The sequence below is a fragment of the Podarcis liolepis genome (assembly GCF_965112155.1).
Source record: "Podarcis liolepis genome assembly, chromosome: 17".
NCBI classification, from domain to species: domain Eukaryota; kingdom Metazoa; phylum Chordata; class Lepidosauria; order Squamata; family Lacertidae; genus Podarcis; species Podarcis liolepis.
The window spans coordinates 755,015-777,403 of NC_139571.1; the positions used below are offsets into that span (position 1 = coordinate 755,015).

General features: G+C 52.3%; 1 protein-coding gene across 5 annotated transcripts; it reads left to right on the plus strand.

Moving 5' to 3' along the window:
- Positions 1 to 1,869: 1,869 nt before the first annotated feature.
- LOC310696712 (adiponectin receptor protein 1-like) lies at positions 1,870 to 21,749 on the plus strand. Of its 5 annotated transcripts, none has more exons than XM_083482575.1 (8): positions 1,870 to 2,037; positions 2,744 to 2,937; positions 3,343 to 3,495; positions 5,576 to 5,747; positions 6,652 to 6,838; positions 8,605 to 8,792; positions 10,197 to 10,390; positions 21,441 to 21,749. In XM_083482575.1, the coding sequence occupies exons 2-8, from the start codon at positions 2,839 to 2,841 to the stop codon at positions 21,567 to 21,569; spliced, it is 1,122 nt and encodes a 373-aa protein (XP_083338701.1). In that variant the 5' UTR covers positions 1,870 to 2,037; positions 2,744 to 2,838; the 3' UTR covers positions 21,570 to 21,749. The 5 variants fall into 5 exon arrangements, with proteins under 5 accessions (XP_083338701.1, XP_083338699.1, XP_083338698.1 ...); XM_083482574.1 differs by lacking the exon at positions 1,870 to 2,037 and adding an exon at positions 2,240 to 2,491; XM_083482573.1 differs by lacking the exon at positions 21,441 to 21,749 and having other exon boundaries at positions 1,901 to 2,037; positions 10,197 to 10,672.
- The last annotated feature ends 640 nt before the right edge of the window (positions 21,750 to 22,389 follow it).

Sequence of the window (22,389 nt, forward strand, 5' to 3'; positions counted from 1 at the left end):
TATAGAAGGCTCTTTGCGAGCAGGAAGAGCGGGATTGGGTTTGCATCTGCCGAACTGCATTCGAAAGAGCGCTGGGCTTGAGGCTGCGACGGGGCTGGGGTGGCCGCTCTTCTTAGAGGTTCTGGTCTCTGTTGGCAGCAGGACAAGAGGCGGGGGGAGAAGAAGCCGGCGAGCCGGGCGGTGGCGGGCGCGCTCCCGTTCTCTGCCCGGGGGGGCTGGTTCCGGAGACTCCCGCAAGGAGGGCAAGGCAAGCGCAGCCCGAAATTCCGGCAGGCGGGCACAGGGAAGTGCAAACTCGCAGCCCCATCTACCGCAATGCCAAAATCCAGACACCCAATTTTTCCAGCAATCCTGCAGTTAAGCAGCTTCAATAATTTAGGGTTGCCATATTTCAAAAAGTAAAATCTAGGACACCCCGAAAGTTGTTGCGCTTCTTTTAGACAAACCCCAAAGTTGTTGAGCTTTTTCTTACAAAACCGCCCAAACACCGCGATTTCTCGAGTGACTTGCCTAAGATCCAGGACAAAGCAGCGCCTCTGCCTTTGCAATAGGAAGGGGGCGCGAGGATGCAGTTCCCTCCTCTCCCCGGAGGGGGCAACGGTGAGCATCTCTGTCCTGGACTGGCTCGTACATTACCCAATGCCTCTTCGCGGTTCTCCCATATGGTCTAGCGGTTAGGATTCCTGGTTTTCACCCAGGCGGCCCGGGTTCGACTCCCGGTATGGGAAGAGTGATCTTTTCCTGCCCCCGCTCTGCACCATTTACCTTTTTTCAGAGCATCTGCTACTAAATAACCCTTTAGGCCAGGCAAGAAGAGTCTTCCAAATGTCTGTTTAAAGCGAGTAAGGAAGGTGTCTGCACATGCGAAGCGCCTGAGAGTGAGAGGTTTGTGTGGCAGGTTATGCTGGGTTAAGCGCTGCAGCCCATGTGCTTTGCATGGCACCCTCTTGTTTTGGAAGAGAAAAAGTGATCACAGACACACACAAATATATTCTTTCCCGAAGTAGAATAATATTACACTTGCTTATAGAAATCTTCCTAGGAAATGCTTTTGTTTCATTTTTCTTCCAAAAAAGAGAGAGAGAGAGAAGAAATAGTATCATCCTGGTGCAAAGTGTGACCTGCTCTCCCCTGTCTGACAAGATTCAGCCAAGGAGGCTCCTGCCAGTCGCCTCCCATATGGTCTAGCGGTTAGGATTCCTGGTTTTCACCCAGGCGGCCCGGGTTCGACTCCCGGTATGGGAAGCTCTAAATTTTAGTTTCTCTCTTCCACTTAACATCTTGTAATTCAGTCTCCCTCCGCTTTCCACTTGTCCCAATCAAATGGACATGAAAACGCTCTTTATTTGCCGTTTTGAATGCGATGGGAAGCATGCGCGCCTTTTGCCGCTGCCCATCGCAGCAGCGCCACGAACTGGGGGAAAAGGAGGAGATCTGGGCGACTCCAGGGAACAAAAAGCGCACCTTCCCATACCGGGAGTCGAACCCGGGCCGCCTGGGTGAAAACCAGGAATCCTAACCGCTAGACCATATGGGAACCGCTGCTGCGCGCTCTTCCCCGCGGCTTCCTCAGGCGCCGAGAGCCGGGCGGGCGGCGCGGCGGGCCTTCAGGGAGAGGCTCGTGCCCGGCAGGCGCGCCTCCTGCCGCGCGGTTCCGCGTTCCCGCGGGGCTGCCGGCCAAGCGCGGCTGCCACGTCGGAGGGACCGGCCTGCTTTATGTACAGGATTTGCACGCCGCTTTGCGTGTTAGAGCAAAATAAAATAAAAGGAAGCGGTGCGTAATATTTCCTAATGAAATAAATAAGCAAAGCCGCTTGCTGCGCGCCCCGCGTGCACGCGCAGCCCCGGGAAGCGTCGCCATGGCAACGCGGGCCGGGAGGATGCTGGCGGGAGCCGGAAGTGCTCTCTCTCTCGGCCGCGTTGCCAAGGCGAGGGTGCCCGTGACGGGCGGGGAGGCAGGCCAATGGGAGAGAGAGGCGGGCCTTGGCGGGAGCTGGTCCTGATGCTGCCAACGCCGCCGCCGCTCGGGGCTGCGGGGTGAGGGCAGGATGGAGGGGCGGGCGGGGGGGAGGCTGGCGGGGGAAGGGGATGGAGGCCGGCAGGAATGGGGGCTGGCGGGGAGGGGGCCGTTGGAAGAATGGGGGAGCAGCAGTGGAGGCAGAGGGAGCAGCCATGGCCACAGGCAACCTGGGCCTCCGCTTGCCAGCCCACATGGGGAGACCAGAAAGAGCCATTTGGGGTGGGGGCCGCCTTTGCCACACACCTGCACCCAAGAGGAAATTCCCCTCAGCATGTTGCTGGGCAACGAGAGGGGGCAGGCTATCAGTAGTGACCCGCTGCCTGGTGGGCAAGTGTGCTGTCACAGACGGGTGGCAGAGAGCAATGGAGAGAGGAGGCCAAGTGGATGCAGGAATAAGGGCTGCACAAGACCTGGAGACCAGGGAAATCTTTGGGGCAGAAGAAGGTTCCTTGGACCAGGGACAAGGGCAGGGTGTTGCAAAATGTACTGGTGTGTAGATTTTGAGGGAGGGCCGATTGTGGATGTCCGTCTGGGGGAAATGGCAGGGACGCCAAGGAAGGGTACAGCCTTTTGTGGGTTGTGGGACCAACAGAGAGGGTGCGGTTCTTTTGGTGGCATGGCAGCTGTAGAACAGTTGGTAGGGGGCAACTAGCACTTCTTGAAGCTTATGAGAGGAAAAAAGGATTCATCCCTCTGCACCCCTCCCCCTCTGCTTTCCCACAGAGACAGTGGGGACCATGGGGCTGGTGGCTTGCAAAGGGCACTAGCCTCTGCCTGTGAAGAGGCCTCAACTCTGTGACCCCCTCCCCCCCACCATCATGGAGCCCCTGAAGGAGAGGGCTGGGTGGTGCGCAGGGTACCGGGGGGAGGAGGCTGTCGCTGAAATGAGACCCTTGCTGCAAGAGGACATCGGCCAGGTGAGTGCCACCAAGACCACCCATTGGGATGCCTGATCTTTTCTACCTGCCCCCCTGTATCCCTCTTTGGAGTTGCAGAGCCCTAATAAGCCCAGCGCCAGACTTGATCCAATAGCAAGGCTCTTCTTGTGTATGGAAACTCACAATAAGTGCCGGAGAACGATAGCCAAAACACTGTGAATTCTGGCAACAGCAACAATTCACATGAGAATATTTCCTTCTGCATTGGCTGAGGATTGGCCACCCTTACGCCCAGTTCCATTTCCCCTCTTTCTGCTGATCCTCCAGCAGCAGCAGTAACTGGGAGATCAGACCAGCACCCATCAGATTTCCAACAATGGGTGACCCTATGCCTCGCCAGCTATATTGGTAGGACCTCATTCTGCTGTGTGTGGTTTCTTTCAGGACGGCATTGCGATGGGGGTTGAGCCTACAGGCTGGGGGACAGATGACCCAGACTTAGAGGAGAATGAGGTTGGCACAGATCCTGTTCGGGTCATGATGTTGCCACTTCAAGCCCAGCATGCCATGGAGAAGATGGAAGAATTTGTCCTGAAGGTGAGTGACATATGTGGCTGGGAAGCGCCTGTGAGCAGTCCTGGCTCAAAACAAGCCTCCTTGGGCACTCCCTGTTTTTCTTGCTTCACTCTTCCTCAGTTTTGCCCTGAGGAACTGGACACCAGTTCTCCCCCTGGCTGTCCGGCCGTCCTCTCTTCTTCATTTTATGGGCTGCTACCCAATCAGTGCTAAGGCAAACCGGGCATGTCACAAAAGTGCCCACGGGTCTGATATTATGACTTCAGCTACTGCCCATTGGCCTCCTCCCCAGCTTCGCAAGGCACAGGGAAGCTCAACAGTCACACAACCCTGGAGAAGGGGGGAGATGGAGTAGTGTAGTCGTGGGCAAGAGGCTCTCCTCTCTGCCATGACACCCCGCTCTGAGCCAGCTCTCAGGGCCAAGCCCAACGGGGCATAGTATCTGGAAGCCAGCGAAGAGAAAGCAGCCCAGTGGTGCTCCCTCTCTCCTGATGGGGTCCCCTGGAGGCCCTCGACTGAGGGAGGCCATGGGCAAGGGAGAGAAGGCCACACAAAGTGCAAAAAGGACTGGCCTGAGGGGTCAGGAAACAGAAAAGGAGGAGGAGGACTGCTGCTGCTGGGTTCAGGCAAGTGACAACTAACAGGGTGGGGCTTTGAGGGCCTGTGGCAACCCCACTGGTTGGTGGACCTCAGAATTAATTGCATGGCTTCACCAACCACTGCATTTATTTATATATTTTAAGATATTTATATACCTTGGCAAAAAACCAACCAAAACCCACAATAAACAGACAACCGTGGCATTTATATAAGCACATTTCAAATGTTCAAAGCTTTACCATAGCCCTGTAAGGTAGACCAGCATCATTATTGCCCCACATTGCAAATGGCAGGCTGAGAGAATTGGCAGCACTGCTAAGGCCTACTGAGTGTGTTTGTGGTGAAGTGCCAAAGCAGACAAGATGAAGCAAGATCCTTATTTGTATATTCACCTGTCTGCCACACTCATGTGTAATGAATTTGGAGGTCTGGCTTGTTTATTTATTTTACACCAAAAGGTGGCATGAGAATGATGGGAACGGGGACACCCACAGATTGCCACCTTATCCTTTGCCCCGGTCTCCTGGGCTGCTTCACCTTCAGTGTCTGTCAGGCTGGGAGAAAAGTGCCTGGGCTAATGGAGGTGGGAGCACCCCGTACTATGCCCTAAACATGCTCCTCCCCACACCTTATACTTAGTGGGTCAGATGCATGAGCAACAAGCATGGAAGCCCAGGTCGCCTCTGCTGTGGCCCTGAGGTGAGGATGCTTGAACCAGGCTGCAGACTAATACCCACTGACCTGGGAGTAAGCCCCATTGAACTCAGTGGGACTCTGAAAAGGTATTTATGGGATTGCCTTTGTTGCCAGAGTGTTGAGCGGGGAGGGAACTGCGTTCTGTTCCCCCTTCAGCCGTGAAGCTGAATCCACAGAGAACTCTTGGCTTTGCTTCACCAAAGCAGCCCTGGAGGTTGTTGTTTTCTTTACAGAATATTCTCAGCACTCTCAAAAGCCACATCTTCTGTGTTCCTTATAAAATGCAATGACACTTTAAAACTTCCTTATGCTTGCTGTAAAAAAAATCTCTTTAGAGCAGTGTCCCCACCCCCATTTTTTAAAAAATAAATGAAGCATACAGAATCAGCACACATGTACATACTTTTGATACTGGGGAAACAGTTTGATTTTAGTTTACTTTTTTGAATTATGGAGACACAGTTCACTCTTACAAAAGATGAATACCATATTATTCTAGTTCAGCTCCTAGTATAATCAACAGGCAAGATCCTTTCCTGTGCCTTAGCCTCAGGCTGCACTCACATACTGCTCACTCTGTACCCAGTGTGCTCCCACCACGGGTAGCAGACGTGGGGCACACACATTAACCACAATCCATGCCTATCCTTTATCTACTGCATGCTGTAATTTAAAAAAAATTAAGTTCTATGTTTCAGTGTGTTTTTCCTCAAAACAGCTCCGACTGAAGTTCAAAAAGAGAATGGCCTAGCTGCGTTTTAAGCCAGTAATGTCTACACAGCCTCCGTCTTTTCTCCCGTTGTAGGTCTGGGAGGGCCGCTGGCGTGTCATGCCTTATGATGTGCTGCCTGACTGGCTGAAGGACAATGACTTCCTCCTCCATGGGCACCGGCCGCCCATGCCCTCCTTCCGTGCTTGTTTCCGAAGCATCTTCCGCCTCCACACGGAGACAGGCAACATCTGGACACATCTGCTTGGTCAGTCATGGGGCTCTGCTCCGCACAGCAAGAACCTGGTGTGGTGGGGGAAGAGGAAGGGGGCAATCTGGATTAGCTCCCTTCTTCTTCTGTGTCTCACATCATAGCAAACTATTTCAGCTTCAGAATATAGCTACCATCTTCTTTGTTAATATTTTTTAAAAATCAGCATAAAAGACACTTAACAGGCAACACAAATATGGTTCACTGATGGTGTTTCCTGACAGTCTGCATTCTAATCACTATGTTAGTGAGCTTCACTTTTCATATACAGTGGTACCTCAGTTTTTGAATGTAATCCGTTCCGGAAGACTGTTCATATTCTGAAACATTTGAAAACTGAAAACTCAATAGCCAACAGCTAGGCCTCAGGATCTTGCACTCAGCGGAAGCTGCGTGGCATGTTCGACTTTTGAGGCATGTTCGAAAACTGAAGCACTTACTTCTGGGTTTATGGCCTTCGAAAACCGAAATGTTCGTCAATGGAGATGTTTGAAAACCAAGGTACCACTGTATTAGTAAGCTTCAATGTTTATTGTGCAAGTACTCAGGGCAGAACATTAGACTTGATTACCTCTGTTTGCTTGTTTATTTTGCATATGCACCTCTCTTGTGCTGCAGGGAAACTGTGTGTGAGAGAGAGATAAGGGGGGATGGGACACAGGTTCAGGTTTTTCCAGTTGACACCCCTGACTTCATGGGGAAGTGACCACAGACCGCCAGGCCCAGAGACGGCCCCCTCCAGGTCTCTATTTGTGCAGGGCTGCTGGTGACCTCTGCCTGCTTCTGGCAGAGCAGAGTCATTTCCTCCAAATTCCTGAGAGGACCACCCTTTCAGTGTGGTTGGGGTATGTGGAGACACCTAGAAAGAGATGTGGGCAGCTTTCTTCTCTTCCTCTCCCAGGGTTCCTCTTCTTCTTGGTCTTGGGCATTGGATACATGATCAGCCCCAACATGAAGTACGTTGCCCCCATCCAGGAGCGTGTTGTCTTTGGAATGTTCTTCTTGGGAGCCATCCTTTGCCTCTGCTTCTCCTGGCTGTTCCACACGGTCTACTGCCACTCAGAGGAGGTTTCCCGCACCTTCTCCAAGTAAGTCTACCGCCTGCCTGCTTCACCTGCCCCCCCCCCAGGTCTTCTGGGACACATGGGAAGTGGGAGACGGTGAGGAGCAAGAGTATCTTCCGTGGCACCGAAGCTCTCAAGAGACACAAGTGCTTGGAGCATCAGTGGGGAGCTCTTCTCTGGCTGGCAATAGATGCACGGACGGTTTTAAGAGAGTCAAAGTCCTTGTGTTAGGGTGGCCATGTGTCCTACTTTACAGAGGACTGTCCTCTATTTCTGAAGGGCTGTCAGGGGCCATCACTTTATCTGAAGGTATCCTCTATGGGAGGGCTGCTCAGGCCATGTGTGGTTTAAATATAGAGGGAGGGGGCCCTTGAAGTTGCCTCTCAGCCAGTGTGGATTTGATTTAAATCACTAGGCAGTAAGACTTGATTTAAATTATTTTTTTACAGAAAGACTCATTCTTACTGGTTTAATCTTAATATTTACAACCAGATGAAGGCTTCATTTTTGGAATAATAAATGTTCAGAGTAGTTTTTACAGTTATATCAAAAAATACTGATTTGGTTATACTATTAGAAATACATAGATAGATAATTATAAAATTATTGTGAGGTTTAATAAGTTAACTGTTTCTATTTGGACAACTTTTCTGCTGTACTTGATTGGAAGGAGAAAAATAATAATTTTCTTAATAACAATTTAAACAATTTATTTAACTAAAACAATAACATTATAGCATATGTATCCATAACTGATGTATCCGTAACTCCATAACTGAGTTTTAGCACACATGAAAAACTTAAAACAAATCCTTATTTCCTAATGAATAGCCTTTGGACTATCATGTAACTTAAATAGAAAACTATCTTTAGAAAGATTTTTTCCTCCAAAAGCATTTTATTTTAAAAATCCAATTTAAATTTTAAAAAATCCAATTTAAATAATAAAACCCGATTTTTAATTTTAAAAAATCATTGATTTTTATCCGCCCTGCCCTCAACAGTTAGCAGCACCTGCTCAGAAGACAGAGCCAGCTGGCAAGCTGTCCAAGTCTTCCCTAATAGGGTGAGGTGGTGTTCATTTCCATTTAATTACTGTAATTATTTCTTAATTTGCAGCTGTGCGTATAAGTTACCATGTGCAAATTTTATGCAGATTGGTGCCCTCCTTTTTGCCCTGTTTTGTGCTGATGTGTCGCTCTGTCCTTCTGTGCTGCCATAATGCCAAGCATTGAGAGCCAGTGTGGTGGTGTGGTTAAGAGCGGTGGACTCGTAATCTGGGGAACCGGGTTTGCGTCTCCGCTCCTCCACATGCAGCTGCTGGGTGACCTTGGGCCAGTCACACTTCTCTGAAGTCTCTCAGCCCCACTCACCTCACAGAGTGTTTGTTGTGGGGGGAGGAAGGGAAAGGAGAATGTTAGCCGCTTTGAGAGTCCTTCGAGTACTGATAAAGTGGGATATCAAATCCAAACTTTTCTTCAAACTCTTCTAGCATACAGTCCCTGTGCCTCAATGGGGTCTACCCTGGGCTCCCCTTTTAAAGAAATTTCTAGCATGTCGATCAGCATCAGCTGGCTAGGTCTGGGAGCCCCCTTTAAATTTCCCACAATGCCCCCCAACTCAGTGCTTCCTGGGGCAGCATGAGAAATTCAAGCATCTCCCACATTGGCCTCAGCAGCACATGCCATGTGAGGGGCATCATGGGAAATTCAAGCAGCCTCCTGGTGCTGGGGGAGGGCTGCCTGCTCTGTCTGTCTACTGGCAAGCCCACCCTGCTTTCTGTTGTGCAGACTGGATTACTCTGGAATCGCCCTGCTCACCATGGGCAGTTTTGTTCCCTGGCTCTATTACTCCTTTTACTGCTCACCTCAACCCCAACTCATCTACCTCGTCATCATTTGTGTCCTGGGCGTCACGGCCATCATGGTGTCGCAGTGGGACCACTTTGCCACCCCACAGTACCGGGCCGTCCGAGCAGGTAATCATGCACAATTGTCGATTTGGCATTGCTTGTGATGGATCGGGCCCCATTGGAGGATTTCCTTAGAACAGACCCATGTAGTTAGAAAGCCGTAGGCTCTGAAAGTGCCAGAACACAGCTGGACCCTCAGAATGGATCTCATTCTGATAAATGCATTTCCCAGTTGAGATATAGTACTTCTACACCAGGAATCACTTTGGAAATAAAGCTCGGTTAAAATAGTTCTGTTTACTAGCAAAATACAAATTTTTACAGAGCAAAAGCTTAACTTGAGGGTAGTGCAAAAATACAACCAGGATGATCCAGGGTCTGGAAACCAAGCCTTCTGAGGAGTGGTTGAAGGAGCTGGGTATCTTTAGCCTGGAAATGAGACTGTGAGGAGATAGGGTAGCCATCTTCCAATATCTCAAGGGCTGCCCCATGGAAGAGGGACCAAGCTCGTTTTCTCCTGCTCTGGAGGGGAGGACCTGAACCAGTGGCTTCAAGCTCCAAGAAAGGAGATTTGGACTAAACATCAGGAAGAACTTTCCGACAGTCAGAGCTATTTGATGGTGGAATGGCCTCCCTTGGAAGGTGGTGGACTCTCTTTCCTTGGAGGTTTTTAATCAGAGGTTGGATGGCCATCTGTCATGGATGCTTTAGCTGAGATTCAGCACTAGATGACCCTTGGGGTCCCTTCTGAGTCTAGAAGTCTATGATTCTGTGACATGGCCAAAGTGTGCAGTAACATGTTGTTAAAGGCATTTTTCCCACTTGGAAGCTAGTAACAGGATTAGTACATAACAATGTGTGGAACTAGCGTAGCATAATGGCAAAAAGTTTAGTGGGAGAGCCAGACTTTAGTTCAAGTCTCATCCTATGGCTATAGATGAGGGTTAGCCAATCTAGCACCTCTATATATTGTTGGACTCCAACTCTCTTCAACCCTGACCACTGGTCATGCTGGCTGGGAATGATGGGATCTGGAGTCTAGCAATCTGAATTCCATGGAATATTTTAATACCTATTTTTAATACTATCCTGTTTTATTTTATACTGTTGTAAAATGCTTAGAGATTTCATTTACAGTGAAATGGCATACAAATTTTAATAAATAAATTAAATAAAAATACAATTAAAAAGCATACAGCATCTAGCACAGTACAGTACAATTGTTACCACAGACAGAAAATCATTGAGGGGTCTGTCAAGACCCCTAGCAATTTTCAAGTGGTCCTGGTGCAGGAGCAGGGAGTCTGGGAACCATTGGTCTAGATAATTCGGCTTCTTTGTACATGCTCTTCTATTCTCCATATTTGACATTAAACTTTAGTTCCAGGATTGAGACCAGATAAGGCCTTCTTTCTATTAATCCCTGAGAGGAGCTCTTCCACACAGTGACCTTTCTTATTTCTTGGACAGGGGTGTTCCTGGGCCTGGGGCTGAGTGGCTTGGTGCCCACACTCCACTTCATGATTGCTGAAGGATTCATCAAGGCCACGACTGTGGGGCAGATCGGCTGGCTCTTCCTCATGGCAATCCTCTACATCCTGGGCGTGGGCCTGTACGCTGCCCGAATCCCCGAACGCTTCTTCCCGGGCAAGTGTGACATATGGGTACGTGTTGTGTGGGAGGAACTGGCCTTTGGGGTGTCTAAGGGCAAGATAAAAACTGTGAGTCTGAATTCCCTGCATCTTCATGTCAGGTTTGGAATATCTCCTTCCTCAAGGGACAGTAAAGCTCAGAGTTGGAAGACACACTTGGCCACAGGATGTCAAAAGAATCAGGGGAAGCCCTTTTTCTGCCCAAGACCCAAGAGAATAATAATATATTTTTATTTATATCCCACCCTCCCCAGCCAAGGCCGGGCTCAGGGCGGCTAACAAGCAATAATAAAAATAAGTTCAATAAATACAACTTAAAAACAAAATTAAAATACATTAAAATATTGAAACATTAAAATATTAAAATGTAGCCTCATCGCAGGAGGAGAAAGGAAAAGAAAAAAGAAAGAGGGGGAAAGAATCAAATTGGCTCTAAGCCAAAGGCCAGGTGGAACCACTCTGTCTTACAGGCCCTGCGGAAAGAAATCAGATCCTGCAGGGCCCTGGTCTCATGAGGCAGAGCATTCCACCAAGCCGGAGCCAGAGTTGAAAGGCCCTGGCTCTGGTTGAAGCCAATCTAACTTCCTTAGGGCCCGGGACCACTAGGGTGTTGCTATTTATGGACCTTGAGGCTCTCTGTGGGGCATACCGGGAGAGGCGGTCCCGTAGGTACGAGGGTCCTAGGCCGTGAAGGGCTTTAAAGGTCAAAAGCAGCACCTTAAATCTGACCCTGTACTCCACCGGGAGCCAGTGCAGCTGGAAAAGCACTGGGTTGAATATGCTCCCATGGCAGAGACCCCGTGATGAGCCTCATTGCAGAATTCTGCACCCGCTGGAGTTTCTGGGACAGCTTCAAGGGCAGCCCCGCATAGAGTGAATTACAGTAGTCAAGCCTGGAGGTGACCGTCACATGGATCACTGTGGCCAGGTCAGGGCGGGAAAGGTAAGAGACCAACTGCTTGATGCGGCGAAGGTGGAAAAATGTCACCTTGGCTGTTGCTGTAACCTGCGCCTCCATGGAAAGGGAGGTGTCAGAGCTGCTTCCCAATCCTAGCTCACAGAGGATCACGCTAGCCAGCGGTCACTTATAAAAGTCTTTTATTGAGTTACAGTTTCCATTCTCAAGCTGCTGCGCGCAACTCTACGTCTTAAGGGTTAGACCGGCGAAGCTCCGTCTGAGTCTCCGCCCCTTGTACACCAACTCAATATCCTAGCCTTACTCCACCTTTTCCGCCTGACTGTTCTTCTCTGGGTCCCTCTGCCCCCCGGGGTCTCTTCCTTCCGGGATTCTTCTGACGCTGACCCCCCGGACCCTCCTGTCTCCTTGCGCCGGGCTTTAGGACCTGGCTCCCTTTCCGGGCTGCTTACTGCGCCACCTTCCTGTGCATTTGAACTTGGCGCGCGCGCCCAACCTTCCACTTTCCGTCTGACCGTTTCTTCGCTCCCCGATGGAGGTGTGGCCACTCCTGACTCGTGCCCTCCCTCCTGTTGTGAGCTGCCAGCGCTTGATACCTGACGCCCTTCCTCTCCCCTGCTCTCTGTTGGTGACGCTGGTCCCGATTTCCAACTGCTCCCCTCTGAGCCCCCTCTGGCCCTTTCTTCCTGGGGTGTCCCCCTAGGCTCCCCCCTTGCCCTGGCCACTGGTGCTCCTTTCTGTGAATCTTCTGATTCACTGGAAAGACTCGGAGATCTCGGGTCGTCGTCATCACTCATCTTTTCTTCTGCCTCCTCCCCCTCGCTCTCTGTTTCCTCCCTTGCCCTTGCCTCTGCTCCTGAACCCCTGACATCCATCCCCCCCTCGAAGCCCCCTCTTCCCCCCTCCCCTCCTTCCGGTGCGGGAGCTGGGTGCTGCCGTGTCAGGGGGACGAATGTCGGATACAGTTCGCTTCCCGTGGCGGGCCTCCATCTGAAGTCTTCCGGTTCTTCCTCCCTGCTCTCGTCAACGACGGTCACCTCCGCTTCCATCTCTGTGCCGCCGTGCTCGAAACCCGGGTCGTCCCCGAATACGTCCATGTCCGTCTCTCCCTCGCTTCCTTCTGGGGACGTTGCTCGTCCTGGACCCTCCAGCCACTTTCTGCGCCACTGCTCCTCTGGTCTATCGTCCCACCAATACGAGGGTTCTGAGGCAGATCCCGAGGGTGACCCCTCCTGGGAACGGGCGTCTCGTGTCGGTTCCTCGTCCGAGTCGAACCCCTGGAACGTGCTGGCTGAAAGCGTGGGCGTGAAAAGCCAGTCGTCGAAAAAATCTGCTGGCATGGGCCTATGTGGGAAGAGGGCATGAAACTCTTCTTTGAGCAGAGGTTCGTCTAAAGCGTAGGCCGGCACCCAGCTGTTGGCACTGGCCGGGGTGCCCTCCTTGGCGAGAAGGTATTCTACCCCCTCTTCCCCCCATCTGGAGTCCAAAATCTCCGTGACTTCGTTGATGTGCTCCTCCTGTGCCACTCCCCCTTGCTCGGTTCTCTCTCGGAGCGGATTCGGTGCCGTTCCTGGTTCCTGAAACCTGTGAGGTGCCTTGTAGGGAGTGAGCACCGATCTGTGGAACACCGGATGCATCCTGGAGCCCTCCGGAAGCGCCAGCCTGAAAGCCACCGGGTTGACCTGCTCTTCGACTTGGTAGGGCCCCAGTTGTTTATGCCCTAGTTTCTTCTTCGCCAACGACCTGGCCGGCACTGCGTGGGCTGCTAACCAGACCCAGTCTCCCACATGGATCTCTTCGCCAACCCTTCTGTGTTTGTCCGCTTGTACCTTGTATGCGTGTTTAGCCAGCTCCAGGTGCCGCCGCAGCTGATCGTGGACCTCCTGCAACTCCGACGCGAACGCGTCTGCTGTCTGCGGCTCCCCCTCCCCCATTCTTTCCAGTCCCGGGAAGGTCCTGGGGTGCCTCCCGTTGTTGGCGAAGAACGGCGTGACCCCCGTGGACACGTGCTTCGTGTTGTTGTAGGCGAACTCGGCGAGAGGCAGGTAATCCACCCACGTCGCAGGCTGTTGATTCGCATAACATCTCAGGTACTGCTGCATGATGGCATTGACCCGCTCCGCTTGCCCGTTGGTCTGCGGGTGTCTAGCCGACGCCAGGTTGATCTTGACGTTCAGGAAGCCCATCAGCTTCTGCCAGAAGTTCGAGATGAACTGCCGCCCCCGGTCGGACAGTATAGACCGCGGCAGACCGTGAACCCTGAACACGTGATCTATGAACAGTTTGGCGGTTTGTTCCGCCGTGGCCACCTTCGCACACGGAATGAAATGTGCCATCTTGGAGAACAAGTCCACCACCACTAGCACTGCCGTCTTGCCCCTCGAGCTGGGTAGATCCGTGACAAAGTCCAGGGCCACTCTCTCCCACGGTTCGAACGGGGTTTGCAGCGGTTCCAGCAGTCCCGCCGGCGGTCTGTGTACTGGTTTGGCCCTTTGGCAGGTGTCGCACCTCGCCACGTAGTCCGCGACCTCCCCTCTCATTCTGGGCCACCAGAAGTCCCTGGCGACTAATTCTATCGTCTTCTCTGTGCCAAAGTGCCCGGCAGTGGGTGCGTCGTGCAGCTGCTGCAGTACCTTGGCGCGAAGATCGTCCCCCGGCACGTAGATGGCCCCTTTACGGAGGAGTAATCCATCACGAACTTGGAACTCGCCGGTCACCGCCGTGCCCCTTTGCGCCTCTGCCATCTTGGCTCGCGCGAAGGTGTCATCCCGCAGCGCTCTCCTTACCGCATCCAGGTCAACTGTCGCCGAAGCGCACGCCCACACCGTCGGTGCGAAGATGTGCATGGCAGCCGCTGGCGTCGCCTCCTCCAGGTACTGTGGTTTACGGGATAGGGCATCCGCCATGATGTTGGTGTCCCCCGGGACATACTCTATTCGGAAGTCGAAGTTCGCAAAGAATTCGGCCCAACGTATCTGCCTCTGGTTCAGGAACTGCGCCGTGCGCCAGTGCTCCAGATTCTTGTGGTCCGTGCAGACCTGCACCGTGTGCTTGGCGCCGATCAGGAAGTGCCTCCACGCCTTGAAAGCTGCATGAATGGCAAGCAACTCCCTGTCCCAGATGGTGTAGTTCTGTTCAGACTTGCTGAGCTTCCTGGAGTAAAACGCTCCTGGCCTCCAGGCCCCTTGCGGGTCTTGCTGCAACAGGACTGCTCCCACGGCTCTGTCTGATGCGTCCGTCTCCACCCTCATAGGCCTGCTGGGGTTGACATGCAACAGCTGCTCTTCCGACGTGAAGAGACGCTTGAGTGCCTGAAAAGACTGCTCCGCCTGCTCCGTCCAGATGAACTTCTTCTTCTTGGAACTGAGCGTGTCTGTGATGGCCGCTGTTTGCATAGCGAACCCCTTGATAAACTTGCGATAGAAGTTCGCAAAGCCAACAAACCGCTGGACCTCCTTCCGGTTGCGCGGGCTCTTCCAGTCCAACACGGCACGAACCTTGGCGCTGTCCATGGCGAGCCCCTTGTCTGACAATCTGTAGCCCAGGAAATCCACCTCCGTCACGTCGAACTGGCACTTTTCCAGCTTGGCGTAAAGCCTATGCTGCTGTAGTCTGCTCAGCACTTCCTTGACGTGTCTGTCGTGATCCTGTTGTGATTCAGAAAATATCAGGATGTCATCCAAGAAGCAGACGCACGTCTTGTAGAGGAGCCCCGCCAGCACGTGATGCATAAAAGCTTGAAAACAGTGGGAGCCATTTTGCAATCCAAAAGGCATAACTCTGTATTCGTAGGTGCCCAGGGGCGTGAACATGGCTGTCTTCCACTCATCACCCTCCCGCATGCGAATGAGGTTGTACGCCCCACGCAGGTCCAACTTGGTGAACACGCGGCCCTTGCGTACCGTCGCGAGGAGGTCGTCGATCCTGGGCATGGGGAAGTCCGATGGCTTGGTCACACTGTTCAAGATCCGGTAGTCCACTACAAGTCTTTTTTGGGGCGTGTCCTTCTTCTTAAAGAATACAGGACTGCCTCCCACCGCCTTGGACTCTCGGATGAAGCCGCGCTCCAAATTATGATCTATGAACTCCTTGAGTTCCTGTAGTTCGTCCTCAGACATGGAATACAGCTTCCCTTTGGGCAGCGCCGCCCCTGGCAGTAGGTCAATCTTGCAGTCATATGATCTGTGGGGGGGTAGCTTATCCGCTTCCTTCTCGCAGAAGACCTCCAAAAATCCCGCGTATTTGTGGGGGATTGCTTGCAGCGTCCCCAGCTGCAGCTGCACTTCCTCCTCCTCTCCCTCCTGCCGGGGCAGAATGCAGTGTTCAGCGCAGTATGATGAGCCAAAGACTAGCTGCCGCTGGTACCAAGCCAACGTCGGACTGTGTCTGTCCAGCCAACTCATGCCCAAGACAATAGGTGTGTCCGACAGTCTGGTGACATTAAAACTGATGATTTCCCTGTGATTTCCAAGTCGCATCACCATTGGTGGCGTTTGCTTCACCACCTGCCCCCCTAGCAGCTCCCTGCCATCCACCGTGACGACCTGCAGGGGCAGCGTGGCAGGCAGCAGCTGTATAGCGTGTTTATCGACAAAGTCCTGCCCTATAAAGTCCGCATTGCTTCCTGAGTCAATGGTGATTGGCACGTCCATGGTGAGTCCATTGGGTAGCTGGAGCGATGCGGTGAGCCTCACCACTGGTTTGGGTGGGAGGGGGTCTGTGGGCTGCAAAATCCCTGGGGACTCCTTCACTGACACGTCTGGCTGGGCCCCAGTGCCTCTCTTTCCAGCCAGACTCCGTCGTTTCCCTGCTGTGGTTCCCCTTGCTGAGTTGCTGCAGTTACCATTGCTGAGGCTGCAGTGTGCTTGTGGAGCCTCTGGGGACACTCTTTCGCCATGTGCTGCGGACTTTCGCAGATGTAACACTTCCTGTTCCCTCTAGGAGGCTTCGCTTTGACTGCTCCCGGTGCTGTGGCTCTGGTTGCTGACTGAGCCCTGGCACTGCCAACCTCCATCGGTTCCGCTCCCCCTCCTGGCGGAGGCGTGGATTGCGCACGTGCAGCTTCCCTGGGAACGAAGGAAAACCCTCTCGCTGGTTCGCACCCTCCACGCCCTTCGTCCCTGCTCCATGGGCGTTCCTCCAGCCGCACTCCCACCGCCAGCGCCCTCTGAACGACCTCCTGCGTGGTCCGGGGTCTCTCCCCCCTTGCAATTTCGTCTTTAACCGCATTGTTCAAGCCTTCCCAAAAAAGATCTCTGACTGGAGCTGAATCTCTGTCCCATTCCAAGGCACTGACTAATGCAAAAAAGCGGGCTTGGTACTGTCTTACGCTGGCCCTCCCTTGCTTCAGCCCATGCACCTCCCTCCGGGCAAGATCCACGTCTATGCTAGATAAAAAGCAGCCATCCATCGCTTTAATAAAGGCATCCGCGGTTTGGAGCGCTGGATCCTTATCTCTCCACAAATTGCGCAGCCATGCTTTAGCATCTCCATGCAAATGGGACATGATAAATCCCACCTTCTCTTGCTCATCTCTAAAGTCTTTGTCCAGCAGTTGCAGTGCACACTGTACATCTGCTCCAAAGTTGGGGTACAGTTGTAAATTCCCATCGAAGTGAGAGACTAGACCGCCTGTTCTTCTCCCCAACCCAATCCCCTCCGGTTTGGGTGTCAGTTGCCCTTGCTTCGTAAGCACTTCCAACCTGACCTGGAGATCCCTGTAGGCGGCAGCTGCGTCCTCCTCTCTCTTCCTGGATGCAAGTATTTCGGCATTCAGACGTGTCACTGCTTCTCTGAGTTCTCCTATCTGCTGTTCGGCCGTCATCTTGTCTGCCGTCCGTGAGCTGAGTCGTAGGCACCCTCCTTCTCCTCTGTCCGCGAGGCTGTAGATGCCCACAACGGGAGACGGAGCTTACTGTCAGAGCTGCTTCCCAATCCTAGCTCACAGAGGATCACGCTAGCCAGCGGTCACTTATAAAAGTCTTTTATTGAGTTACAGTTTCCATTCTCAAGCTGCTGCGCGCAACTCTACGTCTTAAGGGTTAGACCGGCGAAGCTCCGTCTGAGTCTCCGCCCCTTGTACACCAACTTAATATCCTAGCCTTACTCCACCTTTTCCGCCTGACTGTTCTTCTCTGGGTCCCTCTGCCCCCCGGGGTCTCTTCCTTCCGGGATTCTTCTGACGCTGACCCCCCGGACCCTCCTGTCTCCTTGCGCCGGGCTTTAGGACCTGGCTCCCTTTCCGGGCTGCTTACTGCGCCAACTTCCTGTGCATTTGAACTTGGCGCGCGCGCCCAACCTTCCACTTTCCGTCTGACCGTTTCTTCGCTCCCCGATGGAGGTGTAGCCACTCCTGACTCGTGCCCTCCCTCCTGTTGTGAGCTGCCAGCGCTTGATACCTGACGCCCTTCCTCTCCCCTGCTCTCTGTTGGTGACGCTGGTCCCGATTTCCAACTGCTCCCCTCTGAGCCCCCTCTGGCCCTTTCTTCCTGGGGTGTCCCCCTAGGCTCCCCCCTTGCCCTGGCCACTGGTGCTCCTTTCTGTGAATCTTCTGATTCACTGGAAAGACTCGGAGATCTCGGGTCGTCGCCATCACTCATCTTTTCTTCTGCCTCCTCCCCCTCGCTCTCTGTTTCCTCCCTTGCCCTTGCCTCTGCTCCTGAACCCCTGACAGGAGGCATCAAGGATTACACCCAAACTCTTAACGGAAGGCAATGGCACTAACTGGGCCCCCGCAAGAGAAGGGAGTTGGTCCCTCTTCCCCATGCCATCCCGACCCAGCCATAGCACCGCTGTCTTCGAAGGATTTAGTTTCAATCGGCTCCCACAAAACCATCCAGCCGCAGCTTCCAAGCATCTGGTCAGTGTGTTCGGGGCCGAGTCGGTGTGGCCATCCATCAGCAGATAGAGCTGAGTGTCATCAGCATATTGGTGACAGCCCAGCCCAAAGCTCCAGACAATCTGGGCAAGGGGGCACAAAAAGATGTTAAAAAGCATCGGGCAGAGGATTGCGCCCTGCGGCACTCCACACACCAAGGAGTGGCGCAATGACATTTCCCTCCCTAGTGCCACCCTCTGACCCAACCAGAGATAAAAGAGCACAGCCATTTACGGGCTATGCCCTGTATCCCCACATCAGCGAGGCGGTGGTCCAGAAGATCATGATCGACCATGTCAAAGGCTGCTGACAAATCTAAAAGGATCAGCAGTCCTGACCCGCCTCGATCCAGTTGTCTACGGAGATCATCTGTTAGGGCAACCAGAGTTGTCTCGGTCCCGAAACCAGGACGGAAACCGGACTGAAATGGATCTAAAGCCGATATTTCCTCCAGAAACCTACCAAGCTGTTCAGCAACCGCTCTCTCAATTACCTTACCCAGATATGGAAGATTTGAAACTGGGCAGTAATTGGATAGGTCTAAAGGATCTAGTGAAGTTTTCTTTAAGAGCGGACACACCACTGCTTCCTTCAATTCCCCTTGGAATGTCCCTGTGCCAAGGGACAAATTGATAATTTCAACCAGCGGGGTCCGCGCGACATCTGGACACGCCCTAATCAGCCAAGACTGGCACGGATCAAGGAGGCAGGTGGTGGGCCTACCAGCTTAGAGGAATCTATCCACATCAGGAGGGAGTATCCGATCGAAATGGTCCAACACTGGACCTGAAGTCAGTCGAGGGGCCTCCAGTTCAGTCACTGTATCTAAACTGGCAGGGAGGTCACAGCAGAGCAACAGGACTTTCTCCGCAAAAAAGCTCATGAATGCCTCACAGCTATGGGTCGAATTTGTGCTTAAATTTGGCTGTCCTCCTAAGGACGTTATTGACTTAATTATTCTAAAAAGTTGTTCCGGGCGAGAGCTAGCGGATGCAATGGTAGCTGCAAAGTAAGATTTCTTAGCAGCTTTCATAGCCATCTCATAGGCTTTCATAAGCGTGCTCTAAGATGTTCTTGAGGCTCCGTCACGAGTCCGTCGCCATACTCGCTCTAGCCGTCTGAGATCCCCTTCATTTTCCGGAGCTCCTCAGTAAACCAAGGGGCCCGGTTTCGACGGGGTCACAGAGGGCTCTTAGGCGCAATCTTATCGATGGCTGCCAAGAGCTGGTTATTCCAGTCCTCAACAAGGTCATCTAATGAGTTGCCAGGAGGAGCAGGGTCCCGCAAGGCCTGACGGAATCTATCGGGATCCATCAGCCTTCGCGGGTGAGCCCAAATAGGCTCGCCACCCGAGCAGGGGAGGAGCGGGAAGTCAGTCTTGGCCTTCAGAGCATAGTGATCAGACCATGGCACTTCCACAGGGGGGAGCATGATCGCATCTATGCCAGCCCCAAAGATCAGATCCATCATGTGGCCTGCTTGATTAGTGGGGCCCAAAACAAACTGGGAGAGCCCTAGTGTTGCCATGGAAGTCACTAGGTCCAGAGCCTGTGAAGAGGGAGCGGCATCGGCATGGACGTTGAAATCTCCCAAAACCAGTAGGCTTGGGAACCCCAAGGCCCAGCCCGCCGCCACCTCCAGCAGGTCTGACAGGGTCTGAAGAATCAGATTTAGCAACACTGGCACAAGGAAGCCCCACCATTTTTGTGATATTAATGCTTGAATTTGTTTAAGCTTCCTGTAAACCAAGAATGGGGAACCAGAGGTTGTTGGATTCCAGATCCCACTAGAATCATAGAATCATAGAGTTGGAAGAGACCACAAGGGCCATCGAATCCAACCCCCTGCCAAGCAGGAAACACCATCAGAGCACTCCTGACATATGGTTGTCAAGCCTCTGCTTAAAGACCTCCAAAGTAGGAGACTCCACCACACTCCTTGGCAGCAAATTCCACTGTCAAACAGCTCTTACTGTCAGGAAGTTCTTCCTAAGGTTTAGGTGGAATCTTCTTTCTTGTAGTTTGGATCCATTGCTCCGTGTCCGCTTCTCTGGAGCAGCAGAAAACAACCTTTCTCCCTCCTCTATGTGACATCCTTTTATATATTTGAACATGGCTATCATATCACCCCTTAACCTCCTCTTCTCCAGGCTAAACATGTCCAGCTCCTCCAGGCTAAACATGCACTAGCTCCAGACAGCACAGCCAAGGGTCAGGGGCTGATGGGAGCTGTAGTCCAGCAACATCTGGGGGGTCATGAAGGCCCCATCCCTGATCTAAAATACAATGCAATACAAAATGAGACAATGCAATCGTTATACAGTGGTACCTTGGGTTACAGACGCTTTAGGTTACAGACACTTCAGGTTACAGACTCCGCAAACCCAGAAATAGTACCTTGGGTTAAGAACTTTGCTTCAGGATGAGAACAGAAATTGCACGACTGCGGCGGCAGCAGGAGGCCCCATTAGCTAAAGTGGTACCTCAGGTTAAGAACAGTTTCAGGTTAAGAACGGACCTCCAGAACAAATTAAGTTCTTAACCAAGAGGTACCACTGTACCTGAAAAACCTGGCCTGGTTGAGAAATAGCTAAGTTCCCATTAGAGTTGCTTCTTTCTGTCTCTCTGGGCAGAAATCTTGCACTTTTGACACCTTCACAACAGTCAGATGTTCAACTGGTCTGGCTTTTCTCCCAGCATGGAAAAGCATTGATGCAGTAAGCTTCACTTTAGACATTTCTGTCTGTTGTGGAGCTGTAAAATGCAAAGCAAATTGGCCAGAATGAAGGAAGCAATTGTAGTGGCATTGCAGCTTTAGATGGTGCCTCAGCAACGCCTACTTCTGAGTAAACATAACTCACACAGTTTAATGAAGAATACAAGTAGCTTAGGCAGGCTGCATTCTACAAGTGTGTTGGGTACCTTTTAAAATTAAGCACTAAACTGGGAAGCGAAGCCATTGTTACCCTCTAGGTTTTTTGTTTAAACCCGTTGGTTTCCCGATGGGGGAACGGGAACCTGTGCCCCTCCAAATGTCATTAACCTCTGACCCCCCTTGGTCCCAGCCAGCAGGAGCAGTTGTTGAAGATGATGGGCTTGTAGTGCAGGTTCCCCATCGCTGGTTCACAGGGGTTGGGGGGAAGCAACTCTCCAGCCGGCAAGCCTCACGTGGAGAGAGCCCATGCCATCAGAAATCCTGGGTTCAGCTTCTTTCTCTCTTTCTTTCTCTCTCTCTCTCTCCCCTCCCGCTCCCTCTTCTTCCTGCTCCAGTTCCACTCCCACCAAATCTTCCATGTGCTGGTGGTGGCGGCTGCTTGTGTCCATCTCCACGGGGTCTCCCAGCTGCAAGCGTTCCGCTCTTCCTTGGGGGGCACCTGCACCGAGAACACTGTGCTCTGATAGCCTTCCTAGAGCAGACTGACCACCTCTCCTGGACAAGGGCAGCCCTTCACACTGCACTCCGTATGGACCAAGAGGACAGGGCCTCCCCCCCCCCTTATTAAGGGCACTGCACCTGTTTGAGGAGGGGACTGTTCCTCCCTTCTCCTTCCTTCCTTTGAAGAAAATTGCTGTGTCTCAGATCTTTTTATTCTTGGGGGCAGGGGCTTCCTTTTCTCGACATCAGGGCAGCTCTCTCGTGTGTGCACACACATGCACAAAATGCCAGAAGGTATTTAAATTAGGATGAGGAACCAAAGCAATGGAACAGGACTAAAACAGTCCCTGGAAACAGCTTAGGACTCCCCTAGCCAACCCCGAAGTTTCTGAGAGTGGGATGGGTGCAGGGGGCCTCTGTGTGGGCCAAGGGGATGCTGATGTTATGGTATGAAGGTCCAAGGATGGGTCTGACAAGGCCTTAGTGTGTGTGTCTGTGTGTTCAATCAGTATTTATGAAGGATTTGTTTTAAACTGGCCACTAAGGGAGCATGCACTCTGCTCAAAAGCACAGCAACCCCTTTTTTTGCTCAAACTGAACTCTGATCTCTTTGGTCAGGCAGGACTTCTGGCTTCCACGCCCAGCCCTCCCAAGGAAAGATATGGATTGGTTTCTGAGAAGCCCTCTAGGTAAAGGCCGGGGGCATCTTAGGGTCTTGGGTCAAAGGCCAGTGGGGAAGAGCCTTCGCCAGGCTGAAATCAGTGCACAGCAGACTTGCATAGTTGTCATCCTGGCAAGGGAAATAATCAGGGTGGGGATGGATGCAGCTGTGGGCCCCCAAGT